This window comes from Xiphophorus maculatus, chromosome 19, assembly GCF_002775205.1.
Source record: "Xiphophorus maculatus strain JP 163 A chromosome 19, X_maculatus-5.0-male, whole genome shotgun sequence".
NCBI lineage: Eukaryota > Metazoa > Chordata > Actinopteri > Cyprinodontiformes > Poeciliidae > Xiphophorus > Xiphophorus maculatus.
The window spans coordinates 13,865,517-13,882,266 of record NC_036461.1 but is presented as its reverse complement, the minus strand read 5'-3'; the positions used below and the strand labels follow the sequence as shown (position 1 = coordinate 13,882,266).

Genomic DNA, 16,750 nt, shown 5'->3' with positions numbered 1-16,750 from the left:
CATTAAATTACAAGGTTTTAAATCCCTCTGTTGTCTTCTGTCTTTACGCAACTGAATGTAGACATTAATGTTTTTAATCCTTCGGTTACACCGCCCTGAACATAACAGCCCTTAGAAATTAGCTGCAAGAGTGTGACACCACATGGTGCTGGCCATATGCAAATTTATGTTCCCTCTTTTGCAATAGTAAATGACTCCCACACAGAGCAGGAGAGAGTGTGCTGCAGGGACGAGAGTAGGAAGCAAGCCTGTGATTTAAGGAATCACTTCTACGAGCTGCGCTAGTTTTAAATACCCCTGCTTAATTGCTGTGTCATGACAGGATAATTACCACCGCTGGTACAACCACAGAGGGTGGTACCAGCAGGCGGGCATGCAGAAATCCACCAGGAGCTGGGGAGTGGAGCGAAAAGTGGAGACGTGGAGGTCTTTCATTGAGGCTTTGATTGGCACCTGCTCTCCTGGATTCAACAAGATCTGCGTGCTTCATATTCAGGCTGGATTTGGGTGCATTCAGACTGCAACACTCCTGTAGATGTGAAAATGAGACATTTGGTATTAAAAACTGACTGCATGATTGTTAAAGAATTATAATTATTGATATTATTTAGATTTATGCTGTCTCTAATACATGCACTGATGTAGTTGTCACAAGGCTTTGTGTCCAACCTCCACCGCATTAATTAATGCACTGTGTTAAACCTGCATCTTAAAAATGAACGCAGAGATTTTGCATTAGAAGCTGTAAGCATCTCGTTTCTGTTCACATGAAGCTGGCAGTTCTCATCTAAATCTTTAATCCTTCAGTTTAGAAGGATTAAAAGAATAAATCTGGAAAAAAAAACACAATAAACATAAAGAATGAAGAATCAGTTTTACACACTGAAGGAGCCCACAAAGCTGGATACAGAAAGGAGGAGTGATGAAAGTGAAGAAAAGCAAAAAAAAGAAAAGCATGATTGAAAACACGAAGAGTCAAAATGTTTGGGAAGTATGTATTTAGTAACATTTATCTCACCAAGACACGAGTTAAAGACAGATCAAATTAAAGTAATTGAATCCCAATGGGGCAAAGGTCAAAAGAAGAGCAAACAATAAAAGAAAAAGAAAAACTTGGTGATTTGTAGTTTTGTGGAACAAAAAAGTCAAATTCCCACAACTTAATATTAGACCTAAATGTAATTAGCTGCTTTTAACCACCAGGGACTATTCCAGCCTAAGTCATAACTTAATTATAAAGAGCAACACAGATTAGAAGAATTGTGGATTTATTTAATTAAAGGTTACCAAAGTTAAAATGAACAACTTTCACAAGAGAGAAAGAAAGAATGAACATGGCAGCTGGAGCAGAGAAAGTCATGTGTGAACCTCGGCAGACACCCACCTCAGGCAAATGACAAAGCAATCAAACTAAACCAGCAACAATTTCTGGACTTCCACAGCTAGACTGTATAAATGAAATATTTTTAACACAAAAATCCTTGAGTCAAACACACAAAACAAGGTACATGAACTTAATCCAATAAGAAACTCCAAGCCTGTCCAACAAATTTTGTGAATAGCAGCAGATGTTGCAAATAAATCTCCGGAGCATATTACAGCAAATAAAACAGTGATGAACAGTAAAACACAAAATTAAATATTTTGTGCTTGCTAGAAAACGCATGAGTGGAAACATTTCTCAAAGAACAGATGAAAATCTTTGGTTATCAATGCTGAGGGAGTTAGACGAGTGACCAGAAGGCAGGTAGCTGGAGTCTGCCAGGCTAAAGGAAACAAACCGAAGACAAAAACATAAATGACCCTAACTATGCTTAATTTACACCAGCTGGTGGTGAAGCAGATCATCCTGCATCATCCCACACAAAAACTGTTTCAGCCCATACCAGCTTCAGACAGGAGGAGGAGCAGTAAAGCCAGAACAAGCCAGACTTTACCAATAAATGGATGTAGTTATGGATCTTGCTGAGTACTTTACTTAAACTTAAACTTCAGCTTTGGGGACTGGATTGTATAATGAAATGCAATGAAGGATTTCAATCTGTGAGCTCTGGGGAGCTCACAAAGCTCAAATCTTTGAACAAACTCCTAAAAGAAAAAAAAAATCAGGGAAAGTATCTATGTAGTGCTGAGGATTGACCTGCAAATTCCAGGAAAGTATCCTCTGTTATAAGCATTGTTGTTGACTTTTTCCATCTCTGCAACCTGCAGTTCCTCTCTGTCTTATTGCCACCAAATTTGTACTGAACAAGCAAGTCCTGTGACCATCTTTTAAATGTTTCCTTTCACTCCTCTATGTCTCCTTCTTTCACAAATCCCCCCTAACTCTCACCCATTGCACCACCCTGTTGACATCTCGTCTTCACCTCTTCTGTGTTCTGCCTATTGCTTTTAGATGGTTGAGACCAGGACCTCAAACTCATTCAAATTCAGTTTCTCTTCTCTTAGATATAGTTTCTCCATATATAAGTGTTTTATAAGTTGTCTTTATTTCACAGGCTTATGCTACATATGGGCTACTCAACCAAAGTACAAAGTTTTTTATTAAATGATTGGCTCTACCTTTAACATCTTTCAAGTCATATTTTGACCTTTCCTTCAGTGTAATTTTCCCAATCTGCAGGAGTCAAAAGAACAATAAAATTAAACTTCAAATGATCAAACAGTAAAGCTGTATCTATCTTTGCTTCAAAAAACGCAGAGGATCTTTCTCACATTATGTTTTTTCTGCATATAAAATCACAGTTCAACTTCAGTTATATTATTTGCAGGACTTAATGCAGAATGGAACAAGTTTTAAATGGGACTCATTAAATCTGCTTTTTTCCATGTTCAACATATTTCATGAATTCATAATAAAGAGGGTGTTGCAAAATGGCTTTAAGCAAAATGCATGAAAAAAATCCAAGATCATATTTTGGTTTAGTGTGCTACAACCTGTGAAGCTAAATCACAATCATAGCGACAGATTGCTGAAACAGGATGAATAATGACATTCAATTCATATTAAAATGACAGGAATTTATCTTTTAAATAAACTCTGACTCAGATTCTGATCATCTGTTCAAGGTTGTTTATTCTGTAGATTTTCTTTCACCCAGACCACAGCATATTTCAGACTTTTTGCAGATTTTTGACTGTGTGAGAAGAGCAGATGTCTGAAATACACAATATTTTCTCTTCTTGGTGGGGTTTGCTTATGTAAATAGTTCTCATTAACAACACAAATATTATAGAGACAGGTAACCAATGAGCTTGCAGGTTTGACATTAGCAGTTATTCAGAGAGATATATACTAAAAACGAACATTGCTCATTACAAAAAAGGGGTCTTGAATACAATACACCTAATCAGAAACCACCAGAAGTCTGCAGTTGTTTTTTTGATTATAGCCTTTGGAGGTGGTCATTATTTGTTATGTCGAGAATTGTGTGTGTGTGTGTGTGTGTGCGTGTGTGTGTGTGTGTGTAGGTGTGTGTGTGTGTGTGTGTGTGTGTTTTCAGGATAAAAGCTGATAAAAATAACATTTCTGCAATTACATTTGCAAATGAGATTCTGTTTTTGTTATTTTGTAGCCCGTAAATGTACCGTCCTTCTTATTTCCACTGTTTTTCATCTGTATTTTTTTCCTTTAATCTTATTTATAAAGGTGTCTTGGCCAAGATGGCATATATTTCAAGACAATGCTAAAACATAATATCCACAACGAAAGAACAAAACAAATGTAGCCTACTCATAAAAAAAATCAAAGAATATCAAAATACAAGCAAAACTACAACAGATCCCATAAATGTAAACATCTGTGAATGCATTTTAAGTTTAATTTCATTTACTTGATGTAATTGAATTTGAAAATGTGAAGTCCAATATAGAGAGGAACAAATATTTTAAATTGCACTACCCTCTAGTGGCTAAAAGACGAATTGGTCCACAAAGTTTTTATGGATTTTTATGCGACTTTTACATCATGGTGTAAAAGTCATCAAAAGGTACAGTTCTGGTTAGAGGTTTACTTGGTTATCAATGTTTTATTCATTTTAATTTAATGCAACAATTTAAGTGATTTGAATAAAACAAACTGAATTTATTGCTGATTTTCTTTTATACTAACACTGGACGAAGAAAAAAAAAACACAAATACTTTTTGTCCAATAGACACAATTCTAATGCATTTTTAATAAGATCCCACACCGTTTATAACAAGCACAATAATACACTTTTTACCAATAACTCATTTTTTTTCTTTTAATTACTTTTTTGCTTCGTTCACATGGTTCAAATATGCGGTCTGTTTTTAAGTAAAGCTACTAATGTGCCTACATACAAATACCACCACCATCTGATCGCCGTAATCCAATCTAACTGAGCGTTTTAAACTACATTACCCAGCATGTAGCGGGAATGACGTCTGTTCACATGATTGGTTGATGAGTTTCCGCCCCTGACAGTCCCCCGGTATTCTTAGGGTGAACTGATATGTTTGTAAAAAAGCTCACTACCGCTGGGTGTCAGAAACCAAGGCTAACATGGCTGCTGGAACACGTATCTGCTACAGTTTGAGAAATGCCAGAATATTCTTCGCTCGGTGCCACAACAGAAGCGACCAGCGGCTGTTTTCCAGCGCTACGCACCAGGAGAATGAGCTTGAACTCCGAGATACCTCAGTGACTGCTGCAAACTTCCAGACCAGACCCAGATTGGTAAGACTGGTGCTGGAATACGGGCTGCAGGTTAAAACTGGGGATCTGGGTTCAGGGTTTCAGGGTTCCTGGAGTTTTTCCGGTTCGGATAATGAGGTGTGGTGGCAAAGTTGTTGTTAAGGAACTGCAGTCTGAGTTCACGTTGAGGCCTGAATCAGACCATCTTTCCGGGTTGATTATTAACCAACACCATGCTGACTAGCAATACATGTGATTTAATATTACAAATAACCAAGATCTGCATTCTAAATGACCAAGATGTGCAAAAATAAACATGATTTTGTTTGTTTTACTTTTCATGACTTGGATTCCCTTTTTGTGAAAAGTTCTCTATTTCTGCAGCAAAATCCATGTTATGACATAATCAATGACTCTGAATTTAATACATTAGCTTAAACAAAGTCTATCTTAGAGTAACATGAACATGCTAACCTGACAGCTTAATACTGTTTCTTCCACCCTCTAATGCTAGTGAAAACATTGTACTAAAATATAGGACTGGATTATTTTGATAATCATTTCAGTTTAGGAAATCAAAAGATTATTTTTAGTGGGATTTTTGTTAAGCTTTGCATTTAACACTGCTTCTCTGCTGCAACGCCACACGAGTACAGATTCAGATGAGATCTGTGTTCCATCTGATGGGGTTACACATTCCTGCCTTTGGCCTGTAACTTTCTGGCATCTATAGGTCACAGATCATTTTGAAAAAAAATGTTTCCTCTAGCTTTTTAGAAGCAAATAATATTGTTTATTTCTATTAATTGAACAAGTGTGTCTGACAACACTGTTTCAAAGACACATTTTTTTTTATTAGTATTTATTTTTCTGGTTTTCTCTTCCAGGAGAGATTAACAGATGAGAAGGTCCTACCGTTTTCAGCTTTCTTGACTGACAGCTTTGGCCGCAGACATAACTACCTACGCATCTCTCTGACTGAGAAATGCAACCTCCGCTGTGAGTAAACTAGGGCTGGGATGAGACCCGCTGTACAATAAACCTGAGTAAATGTACCACAACACACAAGGTAATGTGTGTAAAACATATAGATTGCATTTGTTGTGTTATTTATAACTCTAAATTATAATGTCTTATTGTGGTGAGTCTGATGAACTTTTCTCCTAGCTGCAGAAGCAACAAAGCTCAGAAGAACTTTCACAACCATCGTTGTTAAAAGTTTTTTCCATTTCACTTATCATTGCTTGCAAAAATTTAAGCCTACATGTTGGCATTCTTTAAGTTTCATTGTAGCTTTCAGATGTTTGTTGCACAGAATATAATAAACCTTTCACTAATTTTTCATAATCAAAGGATGTAACTTTCATGGTTTCTGTTTTGTTCCTTCTAAGACCTCCAAGTATTAAATGGATCTTAGTGTTTTTTTTTTCATTAAGTATTTAGGTCCACTGTGCTTGGAACAAAATATGTCAATAATGTTTTGGTTCTATCTTAAAAGAAATATATTCCTAACTATTGCTTTAAATGAAAGCAACAAACTGAAATAGTCAGTTTGCTAAACAAACCTATTTAGATAAAATCTGTTTTACTCAACAAAAAGCGTGTATTAGATGGATGAATAAGCAAATCTTTGTAGTACAAGAATGGGTTATCAGAAAAGTCGTGAGCAAGTTATATTTTTTTGTAGGACTACATTTAAAGGGTTAAAATTTTTCTCACACTGTTTGCTTTCAAATAGTGAAATTATTTTGATTATGGAGTTTGCGCAAATTTAGATTTTTGACTAATCTTAGCATTAAAATGGTCTGTCTAATAAATGATGTTCATTTTACAAAACTTTGACTTTTAAGCTCATCCTAGTACTTCACGACACCCATTACTGTATTGTTTTTTTTATCCTCCTTCATGTTTTGTGTCTATAATGACGTGTTTTTATTTAGCTTGCATGTTGGATGTTCCTGTCGCTCAGGTCAGTATTGCATGCCAGAGGAGGGAGTGAAGCTCACGCCGCGGGGCCAGCTGCTCTCCACCTCAGAGGTGCTAACCCTCGCTCAGCTCTTTGTCCGAGAGGGAGTGGATAAAATCCGACTCACTGGCGGGGAGCCTCTCATCAGACCCGATGTTCTGGATATCATTGGTAAGAAACACTTATGGACCTTGAACATGTTCACACTTTGTTGTCGTTACAGTCACAAATGTAATAGTGTTTTATTTAGATTTTTATGTGCTAAACTAACAACTTACTGCATAATTGTGAAGTGAAAAAAACTGATAGGATAAAAATACACACCACATTTTAAGTAGATGAATGTAACATTTTCCTACCTACTTAACATTAAAGCACTAAGTTTGGTTGGTTTGTCAGATAAAATCCCAATGAAATTCAATGAAACATTTGAATGTAATATGTCAAAATGAGCACAATACAAAGATGGGGCCTTAGGATGCCAGACGCTATAAGCAAGAATGAACAGAAGACTTCTCTTTGTGACTCCTTTGTGCTCATATTTATTAATTATAAACAATATTTATGAAACCATGATCGTTGTCAGATCAAAAGAATGAACAATAGACAACACACTCATAAATGTTCCTCCTACCGAGATAACAAGCTCAAGGCTTAGCAGCAGGAAGATTAAAGTACAAGATGCCCTTCTTCTCCAAAATGCCCCGAAACTATGCTTAGATTTGTTTTTACAGTTAAACTTATTTTAGTGATCTGAATGAATTATTTCTCAAGTAGTACACTCATTCCTTTGAAGAGACCTTTTTTGTTTCTCTCACTGATAACTCTGAAAGCTTCTGCTGAACACAGGCTTGTTTATATAGCTTCCTGAATGATCAGATGGATGTTGTAACCGTCCTCTCAGACGGTGGCTCATGTGCCAGCACAGCTGACTGCACCAGAACTAAACAGATTTTTGCTGCATTCCTTCAGGTTGAAGCAAAAGTTTGTGGAAGTGAAGGTAATTGTCACATTGCAACTGTTGGTTCAGTTTAATGACCGATTATCTTTGCTTTAATTTTACAGCCTCATTTGGAAATGAACCTTTTCAACCTCTGCTCTGTGAGCCGCCTTTATACTGTTAACAACACAATCACATAAAGAGGACTAAGGGCTGCAGCATAAAGATAAACTTACTGCAGTGTCATGGGTCACATGACCAGTGGAATGTCAGGTGACTCTTTTTAAGCTCTAATCCAGTGGAAAATTAAAATTAACCTTTTAGTCCACTGTTTTTCTGTAGAACATTATATTTTTGCCTTTAATTGTGTTTTTTTTAACAGATACTTAGTTAAAAATTATAAGCACAGATTATAAAATATGAAAGAAAGAGCCAGGAGTCTCAAAAACAATCAGTTTGAGACTCTTCAGAGAGACTTATATCATCAATCTATGCAAGGTTTTTGCTGCTTTTGAATTAAATTTAATGGTTGATGTATTTAAGTTAGAACCACAGGCCATTCTACTGTCAGTGTCATCCAAAGCTGTCTTGTCGCAAAGCAGAAACCTAAGTGTAAAACAAGTAGATGTCATTACTTTATTACAATTTCTCAAAATCATTATTTCAATTGCAACAGTAATAAGTTATGAATATTTTGTGAGCTCTGTAGTGTTTTGTAGAATGAAGTCCTACAAAATGCTGAGTAATGCTGAGTAATGTGTTTTGGAGAGCAGTTTAAATTTAAATCCTATGCTTTTTTTCAAGAGGCATTAAAGATATGACAATTATTTGTGGTTTGAGATTAAACCACAAAGATTTGTTTTTTTGGTTTGGTTTATAGAATACATTTTTCTTCACTCTTTCATCTTTCTCTTTTGCTTTTTTATTCTGCAGCTGAACTGAAAAAGCTAGTGGGTCTGAAAACTGTTGCAGTTACAACCAATGGCATTAACTTATCCCGACTTTTGCCAAAGCTGAAAGATGCTGGACTGGACCTGATAAACATCAGCCTCGACTCTTTGGTTCCAGCAAAATTTGAGTTCGTAGTCAGGCGAAAAGGTGAGGATAAAGATTTAACCTGTAATGACTGTTGAAGTGCACCCAGAGACCCTTAGCAAACACATGGTAAAATAAACTGTTGTTTATTTGCAGAATTTTCTTTTCCATTATTATTGGCATCAGTGCTATTAATACTTCGTTCATCTCTCTTTTACTCATAGAACAGCTCTTACTTCTCTCCTGTGAAACTTAACACGGTTGGTGTAAACAGAGAAAGGGATATTTTAAATAAAACCTGAGGTAGAGAATCAGGCCCACAGCATCACAGATCCTCCACCATACTTGGCATTTGGGATGAGGAACTTTTCCACAGATTCATATTCATCCTACATGCCAGATCCACATGCCAGAAACCTTCAATCTTGGTCTCATCTAATAAAAGAGATTTTTGGGAGTGATATTGACTAGAGACAACTGGTTGTTATGGAGACTGATGCCGCTCTTTGTTTTTATGTCCTTAACCAGCCGACTCTCTGTGTCTGATGACAAAGTACATTTGGGGATTCATTCAGGCAGATCCTTTTCTATCCTGAGTTACAAAACTGCTAAAAGACAGAATCAGTGTGTTTTGTTGATAAACCCCAGCAGGTTCCAGGACGAGTCCGTAAGCCCCAGGCAGTCAGCCTAGAGGTAGCAGCAGGCCAGAGCTTTGACTGGTTGGCTTCAGAAAGGCAGGGACAGATGGACCGAATGAGATTAGGAAATGAAACGGGAGAAAAAAAACAGAACATGGAGACAGTGTTGTTTGTTTATTTTGAGATTAGTTGCTGAAAATTGCAAACTGAAAATAATCTTAAAGTTTGAGATTAGTAGAACAATAAATGTGATATTTAATTTCCATTGTTGTAGATCAATTAATCCACCTCCCACAGAGAAGATTACCTGCAGCTCCCTGGATTTGTCTTATTTTCATAGAAACAAATGATCCTATTCTCTATAGTTGACTGTCACAAAGCTCTGACTACTGCAGAGGGATTGGATGCTGATGTCTTTACAGTTTAAGTTATGAACAAAGAAAGCCTTTAAAGCTGAAGTAGAATACATTGTAGGAAGTATTACTTATTATTTATTTTTGTGTTGATTTCAGTAACGTCTTTATTCACAATGCCCTTAACTGGCTTCTTCTTTTTCCTCAGGTTTTCATAAAGTCATGGAGAGCATTGACAAAGCGGTTGAATTAGGCTACAATCCAGTCAAGGTATGTCTCAAACTTAAGGAATAATCATACATGTCACACTTCTTGTAAATATGTATAAAAAGCTTCAGAAAATTCCACTTTTACCAAAGAAACATATAATAATACTGAAAAGTGGGTTTTTTTTTAGTTAAGTTATCTCGCAGTTAGAAATAATTGTGAGAACATAACTGGTGCCATAATTATTTGTACTGATGACAATTTATATAAAATAAAACTGAAGCATTTTTATCATTTTTACTTCATCGGGGGATCTAGGAACATTCAGCTTCCTACGACTTTGTTTCACTGGATTATAAATATTGCGTGACACAGTGACCCACTTCTTATAGCCATTCATTAAAGTGTGAAAAGCAAGTGAATTTTGAATTTTGCACTTGGCAGATGTGTATTGATCATCATATATCAGTTACTGGCCTAAACGTAACTAGTCTACAGACAGATGAGTAATTAAAATGCTTAAACCAAACTGGGTAGCTTTCAAGACTTTAGTCATCTTAAAAACTTAATTAGAGTGACATCTACTGCCTGATCAGAGAACTGCAGTTAGACTAAATCCTCCCAATCTATTGTCAACATGTCAAACAGTTGATTACAGACCTTTCATCCTCTTTTTACCGTGCTGAAAAAATGTCCTCCCACTTTGAGGCCTTGTATTTAACATTTTTATGGTTATATAACCTTGGTCTATTGTTATGTGCTGCCATCTACAGATCAACTGTGTGGTGATGAGAGGCCTGAATGAGGATGAGCTCTTAGATTTTGTGCAACTCACAGAGAAGAAGCCTCTGGAGGTTCGCTTCATTGAGTACATGCCATTCGATGGTGAGTATTTTCTTCTCACAAAATGACTTTTGTTGTAGATATTTTTTTAAGCACAAACCCATTGAACAAATTCAGCATGACTTCCTCTGGTCTCTGCAGGAAACAAGTGGAACTTTAAGAAGATGGTGAGTTACCAGGAGATGCTGGACCAGATCAGACAGCAGTGGCCCAATCTGGAAAGGCTTCAGTCTGGACCTGCTGACACTGCCAAGGTCAGGTTCTCCACTTCTGATGGAACATAATTTTTATATACTACAAAGGTTTTCACACTTCTTAAACGTTTTTAAATTGTGTGATGATACAACAACAAACTTTAATGTATATTATTGAGATTTTATATATAGTTCCATTTAACAATTATACACAAAATAGTCTATAAGGGAAATGATACAAAAATTTAATACTAATGATAGCCTATAGATTGGGACTATAGGCTATCAACTCTCTTTCCAACCCAACTGAAAGAAAACTGCTGTTTTCATTTTGTTTTGCTTGTGTAAATTAAACCTAAGGGGTTTACAATTTATGCTACTGATCAGTCTTACAGACTTAAGAGTCCTTTGAGTACTCTCATTGGATTCTTAAGTCTGTAATGTTCAGGAGCAGAGCTGAGGAAAAAGTACACAAACTGTCCATTTGAACTATGACAGTTTTATTACATAATCACTAAATTTTTTCCCTAAATTCTTTTCAACACTTCTTTCTGCTTTCAGACTTTTAAAGTTCCTGGTTTCAAAGGTCAACTGGGCTTCATTACTTCCATGTCAGACAATTTCTGTGGCTCCTGTAACCGTTTGCGCATCACTGCAGATGGAAACCTCAAGGTAAAAGTTGACTTCATCAAATTTTCTCAGACATTATAACATGTCTTTCATAAAATGCATAAACTAAAAGCCAGAAGTCATGGCTAAGATTAAGACTATATGTTCTTGTTTTTGATTTGCTCTCCTGTTTGATTCTCAGGTGTGTTTGTTCGGTAACTCTGAAGTTTCCCTCAGAGATATTCTCCGTTCTGGAGCGTCTGATGAGGAGCTGCTGCGAATTATCGGGGCTGCTGTGGGCAGGAAGAAAAAGCAACATGCAGGTCAACACCCAGTCAGCGTTGTGTGGTAGTTACCAGTTAATACATTTATCTAGGAAGTAATAGATTTGTTTTTTTTTCTTCAGGCATGTTCACTATCTCTCAGATGAAGAACAGACCTATGGTCCTCATTGGTGGGTGACTCAGCTGTACGTAATCAGTTTTTGTGTTCTTTCGCTTTTTTGCTCATGAATTATTCTGTTTAAAACTTGTCTTTCATATGTTTTCTGTTTTTGGTGTGACAGATTTCTCTGAGATGTTTCTCACAAGGCCAGAAAACCGACAAAGGGCTTCATTCATCTTTATTGAGCTAAAACTTGGCCCGTTCTTTTATTTGACTGCGTCTTCTGATGAGTCTTGTAAGGAGTTTCTGTGCCTTCCTGGATGCACTGCTTCAACACAGACAGCCTTTAGTTGCTGCTTTAAGACCTCAGTGAGTGGCGGTTCACTCATTAAGACCCATATTAGCAAAGAGAAGTGCCACGATGTGACGCCGCTTCACTCCTCAGACTATGATTACGATCTCATTTTCACCAGCCGTCACACTAAGAAACGCACAAATGTGAGCTTCATTAATGAAGACCCCCTCAGGTACGCACAATCCAGTGTTCCTAACAACCCAAGGAGTCAGTCCCTTTCTGCTTTTTGCACACTGAACGCCAAAATGAATCAGAAAAATCTAAGCTTCAGGTTGTTTCATAGTCAAAGTTCTGGTGAAGACCACACGCATAAGACCCCATCAGCCTTAGACAGTCCCAGTAGCGCTAAACCCCAGCTGACGCACACAGACGCCCAGGGCCGAGCAACAATGGTGGACGTTGGGGGGAAGCTTGCCACGCATCGAACAGCCACAGCCGGTGCCACCGTCATCCTGGGCGCCGTCGCTTTCCGCCTCCTCCGGGATAACCAGCTGGCCAAAGGTGATGCTTTAACTGTGGCTCAGCTGGCCGGCATCATGGCATCAAAACAGACCTCTACCCTCATCCCTCTTTGCCACCCGCTCCCACTGGATCACGCCTCCATTTCATTTCAACTGGATGAGCTGCACTGCTCTGTTATTATCACTGCAACCTGTCACACCACGGGCAGGACGGGGGTGGAGATGGAGGCGCTGACGGCTGCCTCTGTGGCAGCGCTTACGGTCTACGATATGTGTAAGGCTGTGAGCCACGACATTGTCATCATGGATGTGAAACTGCTCAGCAAGACGGGCGGGAAGAGAGACTTTCACCATTAATGGACACAGGAAAACTGAACTGCAAGATGAAGAAAGTCCTTCTCTGCAAACCCAAATGTGTACCAATAACTCAGGCTCCTATACAATCACAAAATTCCATATTTATCCAAAAACAATTAGTGTTTTTTCTGGACATTTGAGAACAATTTTTTAACTCTGAACCTGCCTGAGAAGTAGTCAGGTCTTAAAATCTGTAGGATCTAACAGAGAAAATAGCTTTCTGGCATTTGTACTTAGATCAATTCCATTTCAAAATCAGTAGCTCTTTTCGTAACCCTCCTGTGGTCTTGGCAGGATGCTCAGGAGGAGTGCAGCAGATGTCACAGTTTGACAGCAGGGAAGTGTGAGTGGAACGGGGGGCTTGGAGGAGTATTCAGTTAATACGCCAGTTCCCGAAACCATGTGTTGTGAATCTTGGCATTTTTGTTAAATTTCTAAAAGAAAAAAAAAGTTCTGCATTTTAGATCAAGCTTAAAAACCACAAGTACAATTTAACCTGAACTTAGAACCTTTTTGCTATTTGGATCAAGAACGTTTTTTTAATTCTATTCATGAGTGGAAAAACCAAGAGGTGTTGTGACAAGTGGAGGCAGCAGCTTTTACTATCTGATACAGATTAACATAAAATCACATCACTTTATAATCATTATTAGGCTTATGTCCTTGGAATATATCAAAAGGACATTCCACTGTTTTCCAGACTTTTTCAAACAGTCTCTCTTTAAAAGCTGCTTCAATTACATAATAAAATCTGATTTGTCATTTCAACTGACGTTTACATTACTTGGAAGATTAATTTGTCTTTACCTCTAATTATTTTAGCAAAACAGTGTTTATTCTTTGTCTAATTTCTGTTTAGTAAAAACTATCAGTGTCATACATGAGCTTATTTTTTCCTCTTTCGGTCTACAGACGCTACAAACCTAAATGTGTGTTTCTCAATTAACTAACTGAACATTAATGATGTTTACATTCTGAATGTCTTTAATTATCTGTAGTTATATTTCACACCATATCTGATTTGCGTTATTGCAGCTAACAATACCATGAATGTTTTTTTAACAGTTTATTATGTTTGTTTAACGCAGCCTAACGTTTCATTATCTTACTTTATAAAATTTATTGTTGCATTTTTGTACTTAACATGAGTTCTTTAGTCCACTTTGTAGATTATATGGGTTTCACAGTGGTGATCCTTACTATGGTCTGAGCATTAGTTTCTTTTGTCATAATAAAAAGTTGTATTCACTGACCTCAAATGTCCTTATAGTTTTTAAAGTTTTTACAAAAATATGCAGACAATTTTCCCATAGTTTCCAGAAACTATGGGAAACTACATGGTTACAGTTTGAATCTAGAACATGACTTAATATGAAGTAACAAGTAAACAAACTGGACACCCATTGAGTTTTATTTCAGTTAAAATATAAGCAGTTTTTTTAATCCAAAAACTTGACAGATATTGTATGAAACAATCATGACCTGGACTAATGATGGTGCTAACATGTTGAACTAATTTAATAAAACATGATTCTGATTCATAAATATTTGTGTCATACTGGATGATATCAAACAAAGTTGCTTGTGTAGCACTATTTGATGTTTATAATGTAGCAGTACTTAATGCACTGAAGGACTAGATAGCTTCTGACATCAGAAAACTAAATTCGTCTGCTGGAGCTGTCGTCAGAAATCAATAAAACAATACAAGAGAGTAACTGTTTTCAATACTATGTATTTTTTTTAAAGAAGAAAATTAAATAAACAATACAAAACACAAAACATACATGGAAACCAAAATACAATAAATATATACACAATACTGCAGTTGATGTTCTAATGTGCACAGAGTCCTTCACTTTTCCCCGCTTGGTCAACACAGTGTCTGACCGACACACATTTAAAAGTCCATAGTTTGTTTATCCAGAAACTTTAAGGGAAAATGTCCAAGCGCAATTCAGCTCTGATGGAAAGGGTGAATAATGGGTAGTGTGTCTGTGTAATGAGAAGGAGGGGAAAGTTCATGGACCATCAAACCAGACCAGTATGGAGTGAAATTCGGTTCTCCTGGCTCCAGCCAGATCTTAGAAGCTCGCCATCCTTTAACCCCAAAAAGGGGAAATCACCTGGCCAATTCCTTTTAAAGATCAGTGCATGGCAGCTTCATGGATATTCAGATCTTTGTCTCCAGCTCTCCCTCTCACAGCTGATTGGGAAAGCTGGAGCAGGCCTGAAAAACCTACTTCAGGTGCAGTGATTGGCTGATTGCACTGTGTGACTGACTGTCACTCTAACCAATGAGGTAGCAAAGGTGGGACTAAGGCAGTTTTTACCCTGGGTTACACTTGCCAATTTTCTGTCAGCTGTTTTTCTTTTTATATTAAAGCCTTAAAATGAATCCTATCATTCTACACATCTCTACAGGCATGTCCTTTACTCTTGATTTAATGTAATTGTAGAAATAAGCCACTCAGCCATTCATTCAAGCCAAACCAAATTAAGATTGAGCTTATTTTAAATGACTTTTTTTTTCAATTTTTGCATGCTGACATAAATTCCAGGCATAAAATAGAAAAATGAAAATGAGACCCATTTCTATTTAGTCAAAAAGAGAAGTGAATTCCCTAAAACAAAGTCTGGTTCTCAGCAGTTGGTGTCCCACCTGTTGCAGATATTTCCCTGTGTTCTTGAACACTATATTATTTCTAACCATCCCTAAGTTTTGTTTATGTTAACCTTTGATTGAAACAAAAAGAAAACCTGGGTATCCCATTATTTTATCGTACTAATAAATACGATATAGTAAAGAACGATGTAGTAAAGAACAGGCTACATGGAACATAAAAAGAAACTGATTTGATCACAAATGCTTGCATAATGTGTCCATAACATTTTAAGAATTTGTTGATGTCATTCTGCTTCATGACTAATCATTTCCAAAGCAAAACACATGCGTCACTAGATGTCATCTTGATTTTTAGCTTCTCCTCAGCTGACCATTTTGGTTTAATTCAAGAATAAAATGTCTCTTTAATGGCTAACTTGACTTATTTTTATGTTAAAGCCTGAGATTACCGACTGGCATTTAAATAATTCCCTTTTAAATTAAGCTGAATAATTGGTCAGAGAGATATCATTCATAAAACAGAAATTGTTTTGCATAAAAAAAGCCTTGTTCAAAAATCTTTTCTATATAAGAAGACCAAGCTTTTTATATAAGCCACATTGGTTCTTTGAAGAAACAAAGAACAGAAATACCTGACATCGCTGCAGCTATTAGTCACCAGACAGTTTGTGTTGACAAACCACATTCAGCTGTGATTTAAAAGATAAAAACAGACAGATTACAGTTGTCCATGTTTTATATTTTTAGTCTCAAGTCAGACTAAACGTTGCTACTTACAGGATGGAGGTGGCTGCTGGTCAACAAACAGTGTGAATCTAAACAGGAAAAAAAGAGACAATCGGCGCCGTTGATCACTGTTTTGAAACACCTTTTGCATCTTTAATCAGGTATGTAAATATAATTTTAATAAATGTTTCATTGTTATTGGGATTCCGCAACTGATTGATTGTACACATCATTCTATAAGAAATGTGATTTTATTTTGTCACTCATTTCAGAAAGTGAAAGTAATATATAGATCAATTACACAAAGAGTGAAGTATTTGTAGCCTCTTGAAAATTTTATGATTATGGCTTCCAGCTAATGAAATTTGATGTCTGCTAATTAGAATATTAAAGGAAAG

General features: G+C 36.8%; 1 protein-coding gene across 3 annotated transcripts; it reads left to right on the top strand.

Annotated features, from left to right (window-relative positions):
• The first annotated feature begins 4,434 nt into the window (after window positions 1–4,434).
• mocs1 (molybdenum cofactor synthesis 1) lies at window positions 4,435–14,252 on the top strand. Of its 3 annotated transcripts, none has more exons than XM_023353059.1 (11): window positions 4,435–4,700; window positions 5,546–5,657; window positions 6,628–6,795; window positions 8,498–8,662; window positions 9,799–9,860; window positions 10,571–10,682; window positions 10,782–10,894; window positions 11,396–11,506; window positions 11,646–11,766; window positions 11,850–11,897; window positions 12,009–14,252. In XM_023353059.1, exons 1-11 carry the CDS (start codon window positions 4,527–4,529, stop codon window positions 12,998–13,000), a joined length of 2,178 nt encoding a protein of 725 aa, XP_023208827.1. In that variant the 5' UTR covers window positions 4,435–4,526; the 3' UTR covers window positions 13,001–14,252. The 3 variants fall into 3 exon arrangements, with proteins under 3 accessions (XP_023208827.1, XP_023208829.1, XP_023208828.1); XM_023353061.1 differs by having other exon boundaries at window positions 11,850–11,912; window positions 12,009–12,100; XM_023353060.1 differs by lacking the exons at window positions 4,435–4,700; window positions 5,546–5,657 and adding an exon at window positions 7,597–7,624 and having other exon boundaries at window positions 6,680–6,795.
• Window positions 14,253–16,750: the final 2,498 nt, after the last annotated feature.